This window comes from Crotalus tigris, unplaced genomic scaffold, assembly GCF_016545835.1.
Source record: "Crotalus tigris isolate CLP2741 ecotype Arizona unplaced genomic scaffold, ASM1654583v1 scf7180000017644.4837335, whole genome shotgun sequence".
NCBI lineage: Eukaryota > Metazoa > Chordata > Lepidosauria > Squamata > Viperidae > Crotalus > Crotalus tigris.
The window spans coordinates 399,216-417,885 of NW_024096536.1; the positions used below are offsets into that span (position 1 = coordinate 399,216).

Below are 18,670 nucleotides of genomic sequence, written 5' to 3' on the forward strand. Positions count from 1 at the left end.
CAACAAACCAGTATTATGTATGAACCAGATCATGAAAATATGCTCATGATGAGAGTTTAAACACATTTGGAAGCATTCCATGAATCTGGATTTTCAGATTAAAAGTTGATACTGGTGTCTTAAGTTGTTCACCTTTTTCTTATCTTTACTCAGTTGGCACATAGCAGCTCTTGAAATTTGATCCTGACGCTTAAGAACTGGAAATATTTTTCCAGTTTTGTTTAATAGTACTTGGTGAGTATCAAGATGAAAAACTTATGCCATTCTTATTAGCTTTATGGAAATATAGTAGGAACTTGGAATATACTTAAGAATTTCTTCCAACTCCATTCTAATTTCCAATTCATTGGCAAATGCTATTTATACAATCTCTTTCATCCTTTGCCTCTAAAATGTATATGGTTAATGGAGTATCTTTAAAACATATAATGTTGATGTACACATTAAAAAGCAAAGTTATAAATTCAGATTGATTTCTAGAGACTTCATGAATATGTGCAAGTTGTTTACTTGGTCACAGTATAGAAGTGGGTCACTACTGCTTTCATTTTGGGCTGCTATAGTCTTCTCACCACAGTTCCGGACTCCTGTGATGATCTCTCAACCAAGTACTAAATAAGTATGACCCATTTAGTTCTTAAGGTTAGCAAAGGTTGACTATACTAGCTCTGTGCAAATCATTCAATGAGCTGTTTCCTTGATGAGTATAACACTGCATTGAATCCATCCTTTTAAAAACTTATAGCTAATTGAAGGGTCAGGACAGCATTTTTGAGATGTTCTTAAGATCTGCAGGGCATCTGTAAGTGATGTGGTTCACTCAGGTTGCCATTATGATTGTCAATGTAAAAAATTTGTAGATAGGTACAGGACTAACATGCCATGTGCCAGTTATATACAGTAGGGACTCTGGAATATGTACTTATACAGTATGTTCACATTGTGTAATAGGCAGTCAAGAAAGAAAACAGTCCAGCTTGTTTAAGGATTTGGCCATGATGTTAGTGATTCAGTATCTGTGAAAGGAAAATGTCCTAATAATAAAAATCCCTTGTGTTTCCTACATTGTGAGAGCAGTCTCTTTTATCCTATAGCCTTTAGGATGTGTTGTATTACAAATAGTCCGCAGCTTACAACCATTTGTTTAATGACTGTTTGAAGTTATAATGGCCCTGAAAAAAGTGACTTATGACCATTTTGCTCCTCTTGCAGCATCCCAGGGTTATGTGATCACCTTTTGTGACCTTTTGACAAGCAAAGTCAATGGGGAAGCCAGATTCATTTAACAACCATGTTACTAACTTAACAACTGCAGTGATTTACTTAGTGCTTTTTTCCTTTAAAAAAAAAAAGGTGCCAGAACTCACACATGTCATACAACCTGCCTTGCCTATCCTACAAGGTTCCATCCAAAAAAGGTGCCGGAATTTCGTTCTGGGCGTTCTATGAGAAAAAAAGTCCTGGAGTTACTTAACAACTATGGCAACAAAGGTTGTTACATGGAGCAAAATTCACTTAGTAACTGTCCTGCTTTGCAATAGAAATTTTGGGCTCAATTGTGGTTGTAAGTTGAGGACTACCTGTATAACTTCCAGAAGGCCTAATTAATAATGAGAATTGTAGTCCAACATTGCTAGCAGGAAGACTCAGATTGAGAAGGGTCATGCAGGAATATCTAATTTCCAAAAGGGAATATGCTTTTCTGAATTCACAGTTTCCTGCTTTGAACTTAGTTCCAGGTCTGATGGATATATTCAAGTTCTTGAAGTTTGTTGGCTATCTTTTTTTTTCAAATTTATAAATTTTTGAATCAAGCTCTGATTCAAATTTTCTCCTTCCCCATCTCTCCTCATATCCACTTTCAGCAATAGCAGAGTTAGGCATTAAGATACAGAAATTGGGTCAGCGATTCAAGAAAGTAACTTGGTGACTTGTTTGTTATATCACTCCAGCTAATCTCAATCTACCTCACTGTTGCTGATGGATAAAATTAGAGGAATACTCTGATGAGAAAAAGCAAGATGTAAATGTAATAACTGCTACTGAATGATCAATTTCAGTATCTCATTATATAGTTTGGTATGCTGCAGACCATATGTTACTTATAGCATTATACATGGTGGTTTTTTAGCAGTTGTGCTAGCTCTGAAGAGTTGTAAGACAGAAATTGTAACCCTAGGACATTTTCATTGTGTTGGATTTAGGTTTGATTGAAGACACTGGTATTTGGGAAATAGTTTTGTACTAATTATGTCATTGTGCACATCCTTGTGAGATTTCAATGTTCTAACTACGGCACTGGGGACTTTTCCCTCCTTTTTTCTTAGTCTTAGTTGTTTATGTTTTATATGATCTAGAAACTGGTGATTGGAACCGTATGAAGTGGCTCTTAAAATATTTATTTCAACATTTTGAATATGCTGCTGATTTTCATTTTATAGTGACAGGAGGAAATTGATTCCAATTGTTGCATTGAAGTCGAAGAAATTTATCACTTTCTTTTGCCTTCCTGTAGGGTAGCGGTGGTTGGCAATGTGGATGCTGGGAAGAGCACTTTGCTGGGTGTTCTTACCCATGGCGAACTGGACAATGGACGTGGTTTTGCTCGGCAAAAACTTTTTCGCCACAAGCATGAGATTGAGTCAGGCCGTACCAGCAGTGTGGGCAATGACATTTTGGGCTTCGACAGCGAAGGCAATGTTGTGAACAAGCCTGACAGCCACGGTGGGAGTTTGGAGTGGACCAAGATTTGTGAGAAATCAACAAAAGTCATAACCTTCATTGATCTGGCTGGGCATGAGAAGTACTTGAAGACTACAGTCTTTGGCATGACTGGGCATCTCCCTGATTTTTGCATGCTAATGGTAAGCAATGCTAGTTGTAGGGGAAGGGGGTTGTGGTGAAGCAGCCCTTTTTCTTTTTTAATATATTTTTTTTACAAAATTTTATTAAAAAACATTGGATATAATGTGACATTCCAGTATATATATTCTTATCAAAATATTCCACATTTTACAATCGATTCTTCATCTCTAGATATACATCTAAATTTTATATACAGTACTTATTCTAAAATAACATATTTCTATCTTAACACTAGTCTTTAATCCCAACTGTCCTCAAATCCCTCCAGCGGTAAAATTTAGCCCAGGTTTCGAAATAAACTGATCCACATTTGTCTTTCAATACCATTGTGAGCCTGTCCATTTCCGCACATGCTAATATTTTATATAGTAGCTCTTCCTCTGTAGGAATTTCTTTGCTCTTCCATTTTTGCGCAAATGCAAGCCTAGCTGCAGTCAAGATGTGTAACAGCAAGTAGATTGTTCCCTTATTGTATTTCTCTGTAGTTATTCCCAACAAGAAGAGTTCAGGTTTTAACTCTTAAGTCCAATATTAATATATCTTTCAACCAACTTCGTGTCCTGTTCCAATACTCACGAGCCTTTGGACATTCCCACCACATATGGTAATATGATCCTATTGCTGATTTACATTTCCAGCATAAGGGTGAGATATCTGAACGTATTTTGGCTAACCTTACAGGTGGGAAGTGCCATCTATAGAACATCTTGTAAAGACTTTCCTTATATGAGGTAGCTAGAGTGAGTTTCCTATTTCTTTCCCACAGTTCTTGCCAAATATGCAGGTCGATACTGAAACCAAAATCTCTACTCCAAATTAGCATAGTCTCCTTGACCTGTTCTCCATACATTGCCTAGTTTAAGAGAAAGTGATATATTTTTTAATCATTTTATCCTCGGGACCTAATAATATTTTATCTAGTTCTGTGGGTTCTATTTTCATACCCCACTCTTTTTTGTCTTTCCTATATTTTGCTTGTAGTTGGAGATATGCCCACCATTCTAATTCTATCCCTGCATCCTGAAGATTTTTCCTCGATTTTAATTCTCCTTTCTCATCTAATAAGTTTTTATAGGTTATTACTTTCCCCAACTGAATGAACCTTGGGTGTATATACATTTCTAGTGTCGAGATCCAATTGGGAACTTGCCTATAATTCTGTTGCCGGATTTTGGTTCAAACATCTATTAACGCCCGTCTGATGTAATGCCTCCGGAAGTACTGGTGAACTTTATGTTTCTCGTCCCATAACATGGCATGCCATCCAGTCTGCATGTCATGACCTTCCAATTTTAATAATCTCTGATTTTCCAGTCGCATCCAGTCCCACATCCATAGTAGAATTGTAGATTGATAGTATTTTTCCAGGTCAGGGAGGCCAACCCCCCCCCCGTCCCTTTCTTTAGCATCCTGTAATAATTTTAATTTAATCCTTGCTATTTTTCCTTGCCGAATGAATTTAAGTATGGATTGATTGAAATTTTGAAAGAATTCCTTTTCTAGTCTAATTGGTTACATTGAAATAAAAATAATATTTTAGGTAGTACGTTCATTTTAATTATGGCAATTCTACCCATGAAAGAGAGCTGGAGATTTGTCCAGGTATCCAAGTCAATTTTAATCTGTTCCATTAATTTATCATAATTGTCTCTTTTAATTGTTACACACCTAGCTGTTAAGTGTATCCCTAAGTATCTTATTTTCTTAGTGATCTGAATGCCTAATCAGCTAATTCGTTTTTCTGTGTTCTAATCATATTCTTCACGAGCATTTTGGTTTTTTCCTTATTTATCTTTAGGCCTGCCATTTCACCATATTCACCCAGTACTTCCATTAGCCTTGTCCCTGATTGTAAAGGCTCTTCGATTATAAAAACAAGATCGTCAGCAAAGGCTTGCAATTTGAAGATTTCTCTCTTAATCTCTAAACCTTTAATATGCTCATCTTTCCGAATCATTCTATTTAGTGCCTCCAGGGATAATATAAACAATAGTGGAGATAACAGACAACCTTGCCTTGTACCTTTTTGGATTTGGAAGCTTTTAGTAGTTTCTCCATTGATTATCACTTTAGCTACCTGTTTGGAATAAATTGCTTTGAACATGTTTATGAAATTCTCCCCGAAATCCATGTATTCCATTTGATTAAACATAAAATCCCATTTCACCTTATCGAATGCCTTTTATGCATCAAGAAAGATTAGTCCCATTTGTTTTTCATTGTGAATTTCATAATATTCCAATACGTCCAATATGATCCTAACATTGTTTCTTATATATCTTTGGGTAGAAAACCATTTTGATCCGAACGTATGAATTTTACTAAGAATCTTTCAAGATATTTAGCCATTATGGCCATGAAAATTTTGTAGTCTGAATTTAATAATGAAATGGGTCTATAGTTTTTGATGTACGCCAAATCTGAATTGTCCTTGGGGATCAAAGTAATAGTTGCTTCTTCCCATGAGATCGGAATTTTCGCATTCTTCAAAACCTCATTGAATAGATCTGTTAATATTGGACTTAGAGATTCTTGCATAATTTTGTATATTTCTATTGGTAAACCATCCGGACCTGGGGCTTTATTGTTTTTTTGTTTTTTAATTGCCTCAAATAGTTCCAAAGGTGTTATCTCTTTGTTTAACATATTTTTAATCTCTTCTGGAACTTTTGGTAGATCAGCTAATTGCAAGAATTTTACTATATCATCCTTGTTCTTCCGTTCTACATCTTTGTATAATTTCTTGTAAAACTCATAGGCCAACATTTTCTTCCTTTCATTCTGATATACCATTTCTCCTTTTTCATTGTATAGTTTGCTAATCCTCTTTTTATTGTTGTGTTTCTTTATTCTGTAAGCCAACCATCTACCTGGTTTATTGGTGTTTTCAAAAAAAATTTGTTTGGTATGTTTTATTTGTTGCCCCAGTTCTTCCTTTTCAATGATATTTATCTTATGTTTAATAAGTCTATTTGCTGTTTCAGATTACGTCTTTGTGATTCGTTTTATAGATTTTCCTCAACCCTATTAAGTTCTTCGAGATTTCTTTGACGCTGTATTTTAATTTTATTTTCCCTAGCCATATAAGCAATTGCGACACCTCTCATCTAGGCTTTGGCTGTATCCCATAAGTTTTGGGCATTTGTATCTTCCTTTTTATTCATCTGAAAGAATAGGCCCATTTGGTCTTCCAATTTCATTTTAAATTCTTTGTGATTTAAAATTGCTCTTTTCAGAGTCCACCTCCTTATTTACTTTTGCCCTCTCCATTTAATTCTAATTGGATTGTGGTCGGCCCATGAATTTGTATCAATTATGACATCTTCCATTTCCGAATTTAAATTTGTTGACAACCACGCCATATCAATCCTGGACCATGAGAGATGTCGCCCCGAAAAATACGTATACTGCTTTTCCCCTGTATTTCTCTCCCTCCAAATATCCTGAACGTTGGATTCCTCCGCCATTTCTGAGAAGGTACTAGGTAATGTTGGTCTAATTCCTTTTCTAGTCTTATCACTTTTATAATCCAATTGTCTATCCTTGATCACATTGAAATCTCCCATTATACAAATGTTATCATAATCAAACTTACTAATAATGCTATGTAGTTTTTTATAGAATTGTTTCTGACCTTCATTGGGAGCATAGATTCCCACAAGAGCTATTTTTATTTTATTCAAAATTACTTCTATTATTAAGATTCTACCATCTTCATCATTATAAATATGTTTTGTTGGAATTTCCTCATTGATACATGCTACTACTCCTGCTTTTTTTTGTTGTGAGAGCACAGCAAACATTTTTCCCAGCTTGGGGCAATTTAATAAATGTTGATGCTGTTTTTTAATATGTACTTCTTGTAAAATTATTATATCCAAATTCATTTTGCCCAGTTTATTTAAGATTTTTTTCCTCTTTAATGGGGAGTTAAAACCATTGACATTCAGGGATATAATCTCAATTCCTTCTTTTGCCTCTTTAGCTATATTTGGATCTTGTTACTATTGTCGGTCTAGACTCTTTAGCTTGTACTTCTCTTTCCACTGGCATCCTTGTTGATCTAACCTCTTTAATTGCTTTAAGTCTATCCTTGTCATATTTCCCATTGTCCTTTTCAGTCTCTATGTCATCACCTCTCCCAGTTCCCTTCTCTTTAATTTGTACTTCATTTCCTTCTGTGGCCTGTGGCAGGATCTCACCTTCTTCTCTTACCTGTCTTTCAACTAATTCCTCCTCACTTCCAAAATTTTGTCTATAGAATTCCTCTACTTTGTCTATTGTATCCAGCCGAAACCTCTTTTCCTGCCACATGACCATAATCCCTTCCGGTACCAACCATCTAAAATTAATATTTTTTCTCATCAATTTAGAGGTTATTTGTTGGTAAGGTCTTCTCATATCTCTCACCCTTCTTGGTACTTGCTTAAGCACAATTAGCTGTCTGCCTTGATATTCCAATGGATCGTCTCTGGTCTTAAATAATATTTCATCTCAGACAGATTTCTTAATGAATCTGATATGGACCTCTCTGGGGAGGTTGTGCCGTCTCGCGTAGTTTGTGTGGAGTCTATAAATCTCATCAATCTCATTGGCCATTTCCTCTTTACTGGTCCCTAGGGCCCTCGCCAGGATATCTGTCACCATTACTGGTAAATCTTCACCTTTCGTCTCTCTAATATTTTGGATCTGTAGGTAGTAGGCAGCCTTCTCTACTTCCAGGGAAATAACTGTCAATTCTAATTCCCTGTTCGCCTGAACTAATCTCTCATTCATTTCGTCTACTCTCAGTTCTTCTTTTCCCATTCTTTCTTCCATTTCCTGTAATTTTTGTTTGTTTTCATGATCTGTTGCTGGAAGCACTCAAATTTCCCATCCATAGACCTCATCTTTTCCTTAGATTCCCTTGTATCGTTTCACACTTCCCCTATCTCTTTTTTTTTTTAAGTCTTCATGATTTTTACACATCACCTCTTGCATTGATTGCAATATTAGTTGCAGATCTTTAAATAAGTTTGCTCTGTCTCTTTGTGTCACCTCTTCCAGGGATCTTTGCCTAGCTGGGCTTGGTTCCATTGGTGAGGTATGTGTTGTCTGCTTCTTTCCTGTTCCAACTCTCATGAGATTAGGAATGCTTGTCATCTTTCTCAACTCTTCAAACCAGCCACTCCACTTATTTACAGTTACTCCATTTCTCTCCAGAGTATCTAGATTGTCAATATTAAAGCTAAGTATGTTATGCTTTATATGTAATAGTAACTTGTTAATTAAATATATTGGATACAAGTATTCATATACTTAACCCTATCTTTAACAAAAATCAATATCTACAATAAGTTTATCAGTAAATATAGTCCAAAGACAATTTTTGATTATAAGCAAGAATCCATCATTTCAAAAAGTTCAATAGTTGTATATTTTCCTTATAGTTTCTTATAGTATTTTTTAGGTTTTGAGATAAAAAAAGAGATTTTACACTACTTTCTGGTTTATACTTACAACCAAAACTAAGTGTGTTTTAAGTCACAAGTTTGCTGTTTCCTCTTATCTTCTTTCCCTTCTTTCCTCTGCACTTTCCCTCCTGAGTTATTCTCAATTCAACCAGCAGGTGTCTCTCTTGCTGTTATTTCTAGTAATCAGCCTAGAGTCTCAAAACAAAGTGTCTGCTTCCTTGGCTTCTTCCGCACTTTCACTCTGAGATTTTACAATGCCTTTGCCTCTTGAAGTTAGATTTCTCTTATAGAAAGGGAGGGAGGAGAGAAAGAAAGGAGGAAAACGAAGGAGGAAGGCAAAGAAAGCTCCTCGTCAGTTTGAAGTTCTCCAGCTGGTGTAGTTGCACCAATGCAGGCAACCCTTCAGTGCCCGAACTTTGTTTTCACTGCTAGTGAGAGAGCAAGGAGGGACACTCCTCTCCTCTTTTCTTCTGGGCTCCTTGTTCTTCCATCCTTTCCAGAAAACCTCTGGCAAATTCTCTCACTGGATCGCTCCTACAGAGACATCAGGATTACTTTGACTGGATCTCTCATGTTTCTATCCTGCTAGATCACCGCTATCGTCTATCAGCTGTCATTTCTTCACGGCCATTAAAGGCCGTCTCCTTTCTCAAAGCGGCCCCTTTTCTAATGTTGTTCTTGACTGACTAACAGTTGAACAGTTGAATATAATTTATGTGATAAATGCAATAACAGCAATAATAATAAATAATAGGGTAGAATTTACATACTAAAACTGTTTTTACCAAACTGAACATTGGAAGCTTCAGTTGTCTGTCTTCTGCTCATGGAACTGTATTTTACGCCTTATCTTTATTTTGCAAAATATTTCTCAACCTAACTTTGTTTTTGAATTGTACAAAATGTATTTTATTTATTTGTTCAATTTATATGCCACTCATCTCGCTATCAAGAACTACTCTGGGTGGCTTACAATGTGTATGAAAGTTCCTGCTTAAGTACAAAATGCAAACTTAGTAGAAATATCTCCTTGCCATGTGGGAGGATCCCAAAGACATCAGTGTTAATGCATGCAAAGCATGTAAACTTTGACTCCTGTTGGCTTATTGAACATTCTTCCTTATATTGGAAGAGCAAAAAAGAAACTTTGTCATGGTAACTTAATAAGAATTGATTTAGGTTATGTCTGTATCAGTGACTTTACTTCCATGACAGTAGCAAGCAAACTGTTTCCATTTGTCATTGTGTGCTGATTCTGAGGTTCATATCCCATCTTAAAATAAAGGGAAGCTTAGGAATTGCATGGAGACAGATAATACAGAGAAGTTTTTAAATGTGGAAAATTGCTTTTAAACATTTTGAATTGACTGGAATATTTACTTCATTAAGACACCTTCTTTCTGGACTTCCGGTTTTGGGTTGCAGTGGGTGCAGGCACATGAAAAGACTGCTCTCTTCGTTATCTGCTTTTCCTCTGCCGGTAGACCCTTAATCGGGTCGAAAGGTCACCCTGGAGGGGTGACTACCGATGAGGAGGACTCTCGTTGATTGTGGGGGGGAGGAGGCAGCTCCTTCTGCGGTCTGAGGCAGCTCCTCAGGGCCAATGGAGAAAAGATCGGCCAGTAACATGGCCGATCATTTAGCTGCTCCAGCCAAAAGTCAAAAGAACATCTAAGCGTTAAGAAACCATCGTGGATGATCCCGATGAGATTTTTTCCTCTCTCTCTCTTTGCCTAACTACTCTCCTGTTAAAAGCCTTTTGAAATTACTTCCCTGCTTTGAAAGAGCTGCCTTTGTTTATCTGGGGAAAAGAACTTTCCATAACAAAGGAAAAAACCTCTTATTGACTATTTTTTATTTTTGGTTACTTGGGGGCCCTGGAAAAATCCTTAGCATAAAACTTTATTATTATATCTTCTAAGCTGGAGAATATTGTTTTCCTATGTCTTGGACTTATTTTTTTAAAGGGATAAATCTTTATTGTTTGGGGGAAAAAAAAACTCTATGAGAAGCCAGAAAAGAGATTCCACAGCTCTTTGACTTTGCTAATCTCATTCTTGGTGTCTGGAAGAGACTTTCATACTTTACTGAGGACATCTTGTGGAGAAATTTAAAACTGCAACTGTTTCTCTTTTTTTTGGTCCAACAGCTGTTATTGGTGGGGGTGGATACTGACTAAATGTTTTGGAATATAGCCTCCGCTAAAAGATAATAGGATTGGATTTAGTTACTACTGAAATGGAGGAACCATATTCACAACTCAACTGTAAACTCATACTGGAAAAAATTTATGAAGCTACTGAGGAAATATGTTCCCAAATAAGAGAGAGAACTGCAGAAATAATAAACAGAAATTCTACTGTGAACTTACAAACTGACCTTCAGACTCTATTTGATCATTCTACAAACCAAAAAGCAATACAAGAGGAATTAATTTACATACAACCATGGAGACTTTGGATGACCAAAAAATGATTGTAACTAAACTAACTACAATTGCAAAACTAACAGAAATGGACTTGAAATTACAACTGTTGGAGAATTATGACAATTTTGATAATCAACTACTAATTATAAAATTGGACATGATCGAGTGTTTTATCCAGCAGACAGGAGCCAGGCATCAAAAACAGAGGATGGGAGGTCTTTTACTGACCCAAATGACATTACAAGCAATAATGGGAGATCTATTTGCTGAAATAGAGGCTTTGTTATGGAAACCTGCTTGGCATAAAAAGAAAGCCAGAATAAGACTAAAAAGAGAAATTTAAAATTATATGTAAATATATATATACATTGCTTACTGGTGTACACTGCTTAGAGAGTGCTTGCACTTAAAGCGGTATATAAGTCTCATAAATAAATAAATATGTAATGGATTAAAAAGGTTTTGAGAAATATGGATTGATTTAAGGACTAAGATTCAGAGTTGAAAATTTGTGAGTATTAGAATATATATGTTAAACAGAGTAAAATGTATTTTTTGGAATAATATGTTTATTTGTATGAAAATTATTTTGTAATGGAATGAGAATAAGAATATGAAAGAGGTTTTTAGAAATTCGGATTGCTTTAACAACTAATTGAGTGTGTTAAGTTAGTAAGACGATGTTTTGTGTAATAATAGGTGTGGTTTTTTTTAGACATGATAATTATTTGAATGAGATTTAAATGCTATCTGAAGAAATAAGAGAGATTTGTGATAAAATCTATGATTTATGAGATTATGAATTAGAATATATCTGGATTAGTATTTTAGAAGGGATACCCGAAGTGATAATACGTTTATCTAAGATTAAATTGGACTCTGGTAACTGTAAATTGATAAAGTTCAAAATAAGATTAGGATTTATAGATATGTAATGTAGAAATGGATTATGTTAAATAGGTTATATTATTTGAGGGAAATAGAGAGGGAACATTTAATTGTATTTATTTGAGCTATTATATGATTTTGTTTTTGAATGATTGATCACCTAACCACCATGGTCTGTCTTGAGCATTCTGTTGTAAAAGTTAAAAAACCAATAAAATTTGTTATAAAAAAAAAGACACCTTCATTCTGGTACATGTCCTAAGTTGTCTGTCTGGATTTCTCTTGAATTATGTTCTTCAAATTATCCTCACAAATGGTGTTACTAACCGTGAAAAATTATTTCTCATATGGCAACTTGATCAACTTTTACTTTGCTACAAATCTTAATTTTTGATGGATTGAAATGCATGTCCATGCCCATCTTTTTTGGCATACACATACATCATTGCTTGATGCTATCAAAGTCATAGTTGTTTTACCTTAAAATTTATCTCAATACAGGTTGGCAGCAATGCTGGAATTGTTGGGATGACCAAGGAGCACCTAGGTCTGGCACTGGCGCTAAATGTTCCAGTCTTTGTGGTGGTGACCAAGATTGATATGTGTCCTGCTAACATACTTCAAGGTAAATGGTTATTGCTACAGCAGTTTCTCTTTGTTGTTTTTATCTCAGTTGTGCCTAAGGAGGGACTAGAATTTTTCGTCTTCTGATTTCTAACCTGGTTTCTTAATTGCATCAGATTGACTCTCAGTGCAAAATATTCCTAGTTTCCCACATCAGCCTTGAGAAAAGCTCAAAGTCACCCAAGACTGAACTGCTCAGAGTCATATATGTAAATGTAGTTGTGTAGGCAAAGGCTGTTTTCTGATACTCCAGTTGTTGGTTTTTCCAGGCCTTTTATGTAAGGTATGACCTAGGATCCTCTGGAACGCATAGCCAGCTCTGTAACAGAAAACAGAGGCTTTGTTTATCTAATACATAAAACAACCTACTGGTTGCTTAGCATGATCACTACAATTGGGATTTATTCAACAAACTGGTAAAATGAACAATAGCTGTGAGCCCAAAGTTGACTGGCAAGCTGGTCTGTTATCAATAGTCTTAAAAATTGACTCTTTACAAAAAATTATAGATTATAAACTGTTCTTGACATCTGTCTTTTGCAAGAGCATCTTCATTTATTCCTTACTGTGGTAAGTATTCATGGGGAAATTATTTTTGCTGCCAAAGACAAGCTATTGTCTTCGTATAAAAGAACATTGAATGCCAAAAGCACTTAGGTGTGGAATTTACTGTAGTGGGGTATTTCTAAGAGAACAGACTGACCGGAATAGGATGTGTTCTGACACCTTCAAAGTTATGTTGGTGAATGAATGAGGCTGCCTGCTCCTGGGCAAAAATTGCATCCATTAGTCTCTTTCTATATTGTTATAGTGATAAAATGGATATTCTGGGCTTCCTGATGTCTCTATTTATTTTACCATTTTAATATTGAGAGCTAAAACCAGACTGCAGGGAAGCAGTGGTAGATTGAAGATCGCTTTGCTTTTCGTGGAATGAAAAGCCTTGAAATTCTGGATAAAGAACCTGGGATCACCCACAAGAGCTTCATAGAGATGCTGCCTGCAAGGAGACCATAAAACAATGGTCTCCAGTGGGTGTTAAGAGTTCTGGGAGCATAGTAAAAACCAGCTTTGCCTAGTTTGGAACTATCAAATGGACACTGGTTTCACCCACTTCCTCTTTTAAATCATTTTAGGAAATGGCTTGTTAACTACTTTTTGGATATTACGAACCTTCGGAATATCTTTTGTCACACCTTCAACCCCCTAGAGAAAGAAATTTCATGTAAATTTAAGAACTTAATTTTTTAAATTAGGACATAAAGAGCAAAAGGGTGATTATGTTGATTTTGAAAATGTTTAAAATGACCGAGGGGCTAGATGGATTGGAAATAAGATTTTGAAACCAATTGGATTGTTTAAAATGCCATTAAAATATATTTAAGGATTTTGAATCTAAGTATAAGAAATCTTCCTGTGTAAAAATGTTGTGGGTAAAGGCAATCAGAAAGAGTAAAAGATAATTAAAGGAGAAGAGACCCACTAATACAAAACAGAGTAAAGTATTTTAACTTTGGAAGAATTAAAGAATATTTGGTAACAGGGCACTCAGAAATTTCTCTTGCTACCATAAAATAGGTTTTAAAAGAACAGATAGATAGAAGAAGGTATAAGTGAGAACCAGGCTGTTTTGGATATGGATTGAAAAATAACAAGATACAAGAATGATATGGAAAAAGATGTTATACAGGACTTACAATGAAACTCTTAATGTCTTAATAAATAAGGGGGACAAATAATAGAAGAGTGACTTGAAGAACGTTCTTATTTTGGACTTACCAAGAGATGTACTGTATTACACTCATGAAGGAATTCCTGAGATAAAACAAAAAAATGAAAAGAAATCAGCTACTATTTAAAGGGAATAAACTTCAAGATTTTTAAAAGTAAAAAGAAAAAAATATAAAATTGGCTTATTTGACTAAGATTTAAAAAATACGTATGATATTCTTTTTAGTAGCTTGGGTTTTTTTAAAACCAGGACTGAATGAGGAGGTTTTAGATACTTGTTTATAGATAAGATATCAGAAGAAGGGGGGAGGTTGTATGTGTCTCTGTGTATTTTCAGAGAAAGTGATAAGTTATGGTGTTAAAAGTAAAGGATTACAGAAGTTGGCTTACATAATTAAGATTAAAATATATATGTTGTTACTTCTGTATGTATTAAACTTGCAAGAGAGTTTCTAAGACAGTGATGGCGAACCTTTTAAAGACTGAGTGCTCAAATTGCAACCCAAAACCCAGTTATGCATTGTCAGGTGCCGGGTGGGTGTGGCCCATTGGCTGGGCGTGGCTGCGGTGGTAACGGCAGAATGGGTGGGACTAAAAAGTTCAAATCAATCAATTCCAACTTTGCAAGATTTTTTTTTACGTGAGAAGTTGAAATTGACTGATTGAACCTTTTTTTTTTTCACACACAGCGGCGGAGGCCTAAAGCGAAAAAGTTTTATAAAACCCAGCTGAAGGCCTAGGACTGGGATGACGACGCACGTGCCCACAGAGAGGGCTCTGAGTGCCACCTATGGCACCCGTGCCATAGGTTCGCCACCACTGTTCTAAGAGGAGACAAAAAGAAAATAATAAGACATGAACTTCAATCAAAGGGATTAAAGATGATGGTTTTAAATTTGTTGCTTTTTCTAGTAGCTCTTAAAGGATTTTTCTTTTTCTTTTTTTTTTAATAAATATTTTCATTGAGTTTTATAAAGGTAATAAGGGGATAGGATCAAACAGGGTAAGACAACGGGAAACATACAAAAAGGTTAGACCGGGGAAAAGGGATAACACAAAAGTGGGATTAATCCCACAAAATAACATCGCTTCAGCAAATCTACCAGTCCGGGTTTACATATTAAATCTTAATAATTACTCTATTATTAAACAACTTTCCATATAATCACGTAAATAACAAATTAGTCAATAAATCTCATTCATTTCACTACTTAATAATGAAGGATTTTTCTTGACAGTTCAAAAAGAGGAGGCAAAATATGTTTATATATAAGAGAGAAGATATGAGAAGATTTTTTTGTATTGGAGAAAACAAATCATTGTGTTGAACAGAATACAAATTGATTTATTTGATTGTAGTTGAACTATATACGTTGCTATTTTGGGTAACTCTTAGTGGACTTTTGCTGATTAAGATTGAATGACCAGTCTTCATAATTTGTTCATAGATGAGAATGAGATATGGGAAGACGAGATCTTTTGAAATGTTGAAGAAGGTGATCAACCACTAAAAATGTTTGTTCTTAGTGAAATTAAGTTGTGGTCAAAGTAATAATGCAGATTAAATTCTACCTATAAGAATTGCTTTATTTTAGGACTGATTTTTTTTTAAAAAGGTACATATTATAGAGAATAAAAGTTGTAAGCAAGCAGAAACAAGAAGCTGTTTTAGTCCCTCCAAAGTTCTTATTAATCTTTAAAATTGAATTTGATTAATCTTGTGGTGTTAAAATCTCCTGCTAAATGTCTGTAACTTACTTTCTAAACTCTAGCTCTACTTAAGACTTCTTTTTTTCTCCTTTTAAATAAATTTTAAAATCCTGGTGGTCCAGGCATGTAAATATTTCAAATAAATTGAAAGTGTACATATTGCTGTATAACTTTGGAATAGTTTTTATATAGTACTTGATTAGTTCTGAATATGAGCCATTGTGCTATTTGCAATGTTGTCAGCTGGAGAACAATGGTCCTGCTGGCAAAATTGTAAGGAACTGTCATCCAGGAGCCTGCTTTGACAAATGGAAGATGATTCTGTCCTCCGCCCTGTCCCCCCTTGCTCTCAGCTAACCCCATCAAAATTAAGTGCTACAAACAGGCCTAATTATTTTCATTTTGTTCATGAAGAAACTCTGAAGCTCCTGCAACGACTTTTGAAGTCCCCAGGATGCAGGAAGATCCCGGTGTTGGTCCAGAGCAAAGATGATGTTATCGTTACTGCCTCCAATTTCAGCTCTGAAAGGTGATTTATGAAAACAAGCTGAATCCCAATTTGATAACTTACAGCAGAGATGAAAGACTTCTAGGAAAGCCCTATGAAATCCATGTTTTTTTTAAAAACAAATATAAGTAGACCCTCACAATCCTATCATTTTTCTATAATGGAAGTGGATGGTTCTTTTACAGTTGTAGCTCCCTATTTTGCCAGCCCTAGGATTAAAAACATAGTGAGATTATTGAATCAGAAATGCAATGTTATATGACTTGGGGTATACTACCAGTGTTAGGGGCAGCAGGAATAACATACTTGGCGTCCCTAGAAGGGTAGGGGTTTTCAAATTGGGTCCTCATCTTATTTATTTATTTATTTATGAGACTTATATACCGCTTTAAGTGCAAGCACTCTAAGCGGTGTACACCACTAAGCAATGTATATATATATTTACATTGCCCCCAACAATCTGGGTCCTCATTTTACCTACCTCGGAAGGATGGAAGGCTGAGTCAACCTTGAGCCGGTGAGATTTGAACCGCTGACCTGCTGAACACAGTCAGCTAAAGTGGCCTGCAGTACTGCACTCTAACTGCTGCGCCACCTTCTGGAAGTCTGATGAACAGACTTGAAAGGCTATTTGAATGAATCAGACTCATTGTGCTCTTTACATTGTCAGCTGGGGAATAATACCAATAGCCCAGCTGGCAAAATTGTAAAGGAACCATCACCTAGGATCCTATTTTGACAAATGGAAGGTGATCCTTCTCCATCTCTCTTCTCTTTCCTACTCTCAACTAATCCTATCAAAACTGCAGTTTTTTCTTAACTTCTATATCCAAGCACATGTCCATGCACAGAGGGAGTGTGCTGTTCCAGAACTCCAGCAATGCTAAATCCACCGGCATGACCAATATCCGAGGTGTGCTGATTTGCTGGCCTCCACCACCTCATTCTCAACCTTTCCCTTTAACAAAGCTTGATGGCTTTTTGGGGGAAGATCAAATAGGTGGGCAGGAAGCAAAAGTGTAAAGGTAAAGAGATGCCATTCCCCTTCTCTCTGGTTTCACTTTCTCCCAGTTAACAAGGAGAAATCATTGGGCCAGAGCAAGTGATAAGATAGGTGGAGGACAAGGAGTACTGCTTAGTGTTGCCAGGTAGATCTCTATTTGTAGTTCCAGCAACTGAGCAGGAGATAGTCTGGCTGCTGGAGAGAGAGAGAGAGAAGGCAGTTACTCCTTGTGCCTTATTCTGCTCCTGCTTGTTGGGCTGCAGCTCCTGCTAGTGCCCTCACTACCTGAGAGAGGATGAAGCAGTGTGGCAATTTCTCAGCTCATCACCAGTAGGAGCAAAGTAAAGCTATGGAGAGGCAGCCAGGGCTGCAGCACTCTCTCAATTTTGGATTGGTTGAAATGTAGTTTCATGTATGACCAATGCGAGTCATGGACTGATGCAACCTTTTCTTTGACACCTACTTCTTGGTGAAGGGAAGCTTAGAGAAAAAGTGAAGGAAAGATGTCACTTGATTTTCCTTCATTCATGGGCAAGAAAACAGTAATGTGAAAGTATTTGATCTGCCCCAGATGAAAAACAACTCAGCATCATCCCAAGCAGTCTTCCATAGCATGAGCTTGTGGGCGGGTGAGCATGGATCCTTGATGGTGATGGGAGACTTGCTGTGGGAAGGAGTGTTAGAGCAGGTTCTTCCTGCAAGGCAAAAGCTAAAAAAAGATTATTTGGGGGCACAACTGAGGCTAAGAAGGCAGGAGTGAGCTGCAACAACCCTGGTTGGGATATCCAGGGCTTTTTTTCTCATAGAACGCCCAGAACAGAGTTCCGGCATCTTTTTTGGATGGAACCTTGTAGGGTAGGCAAGGCGGGTTGTATGACGTGTGTGAGTTCCGGCACTTTTTTTTTTTTTAAAAAAAAGCACTGAGGATATCTATCAAAGTTTTGGGGTAGTGATTGGAGAGATATCCAGTTAGGCCACTTCTGCCTTTACTAAGAAAAAGATTGGAAATTTGACCAGAGGGTGGGTGAAAATAAATGTAGTTACCTTGGAGATTAAACTTCTATTTGAAAGATGCTGTTTCTGCAGCAGGCAGTTTGTGGCCTTTCCAGTATTGCTAAATTATGGTGCCCATAATCCTTCAGACTTGGCTGGACTGGCTGGAACGACTGGAATTTGCAGTTCAGTAACTCCGAAGGGCCACAGATTATAAATTAAAATGTAACAAAAGTGGTATTTTTTCACCCAAGCCTAATCCAATGAAATCATTAGTTTTATTCATAAAGCAATCCAAATTCATTTATTACTTTAGAGTAGTGGTGGGCAACTATGGTCTGTTTACAACCTGTGGACTTCAGCTCCTAGAATTCTTGAGCCAGTGTGGCTGGCTCAGGAATTCTGGGAGTTGAAGCCCACAGATTGTAAAGGGGCCATAGTTGCCCATCCTTGCCTTAGGGCAGGGG

The 18,670-nt window shown here is 36.4% G+C and overlaps 1 protein-coding gene across 2 annotated transcripts in view; it reads left to right on the forward strand.

Moving 5' to 3' along the window:
- The window catches only part of GTPBP1 (GTP binding protein 1), a 31,830-nt gene that overhangs the window by 3,446 nt on the left and 9,714 nt on the right, over window positions 1-18,670 (forward strand). For both annotated transcript variants that reach the window (XM_039335470.1, XM_039335471.1), the window contains exons 4-6: window positions 2,516-2,864; window positions 12,136-12,259; window positions 16,114-16,228. In XM_039335470.1, coding sequence (XP_039191404.1) covers window positions 2,516-2,864; window positions 12,136-12,259; window positions 16,114-16,228 — 588 coding nt within the window. The remainder of the gene's footprint in view (window positions 1-2,515; window positions 2,865-12,135; window positions 12,260-16,113; window positions 16,229-18,670) is intronic.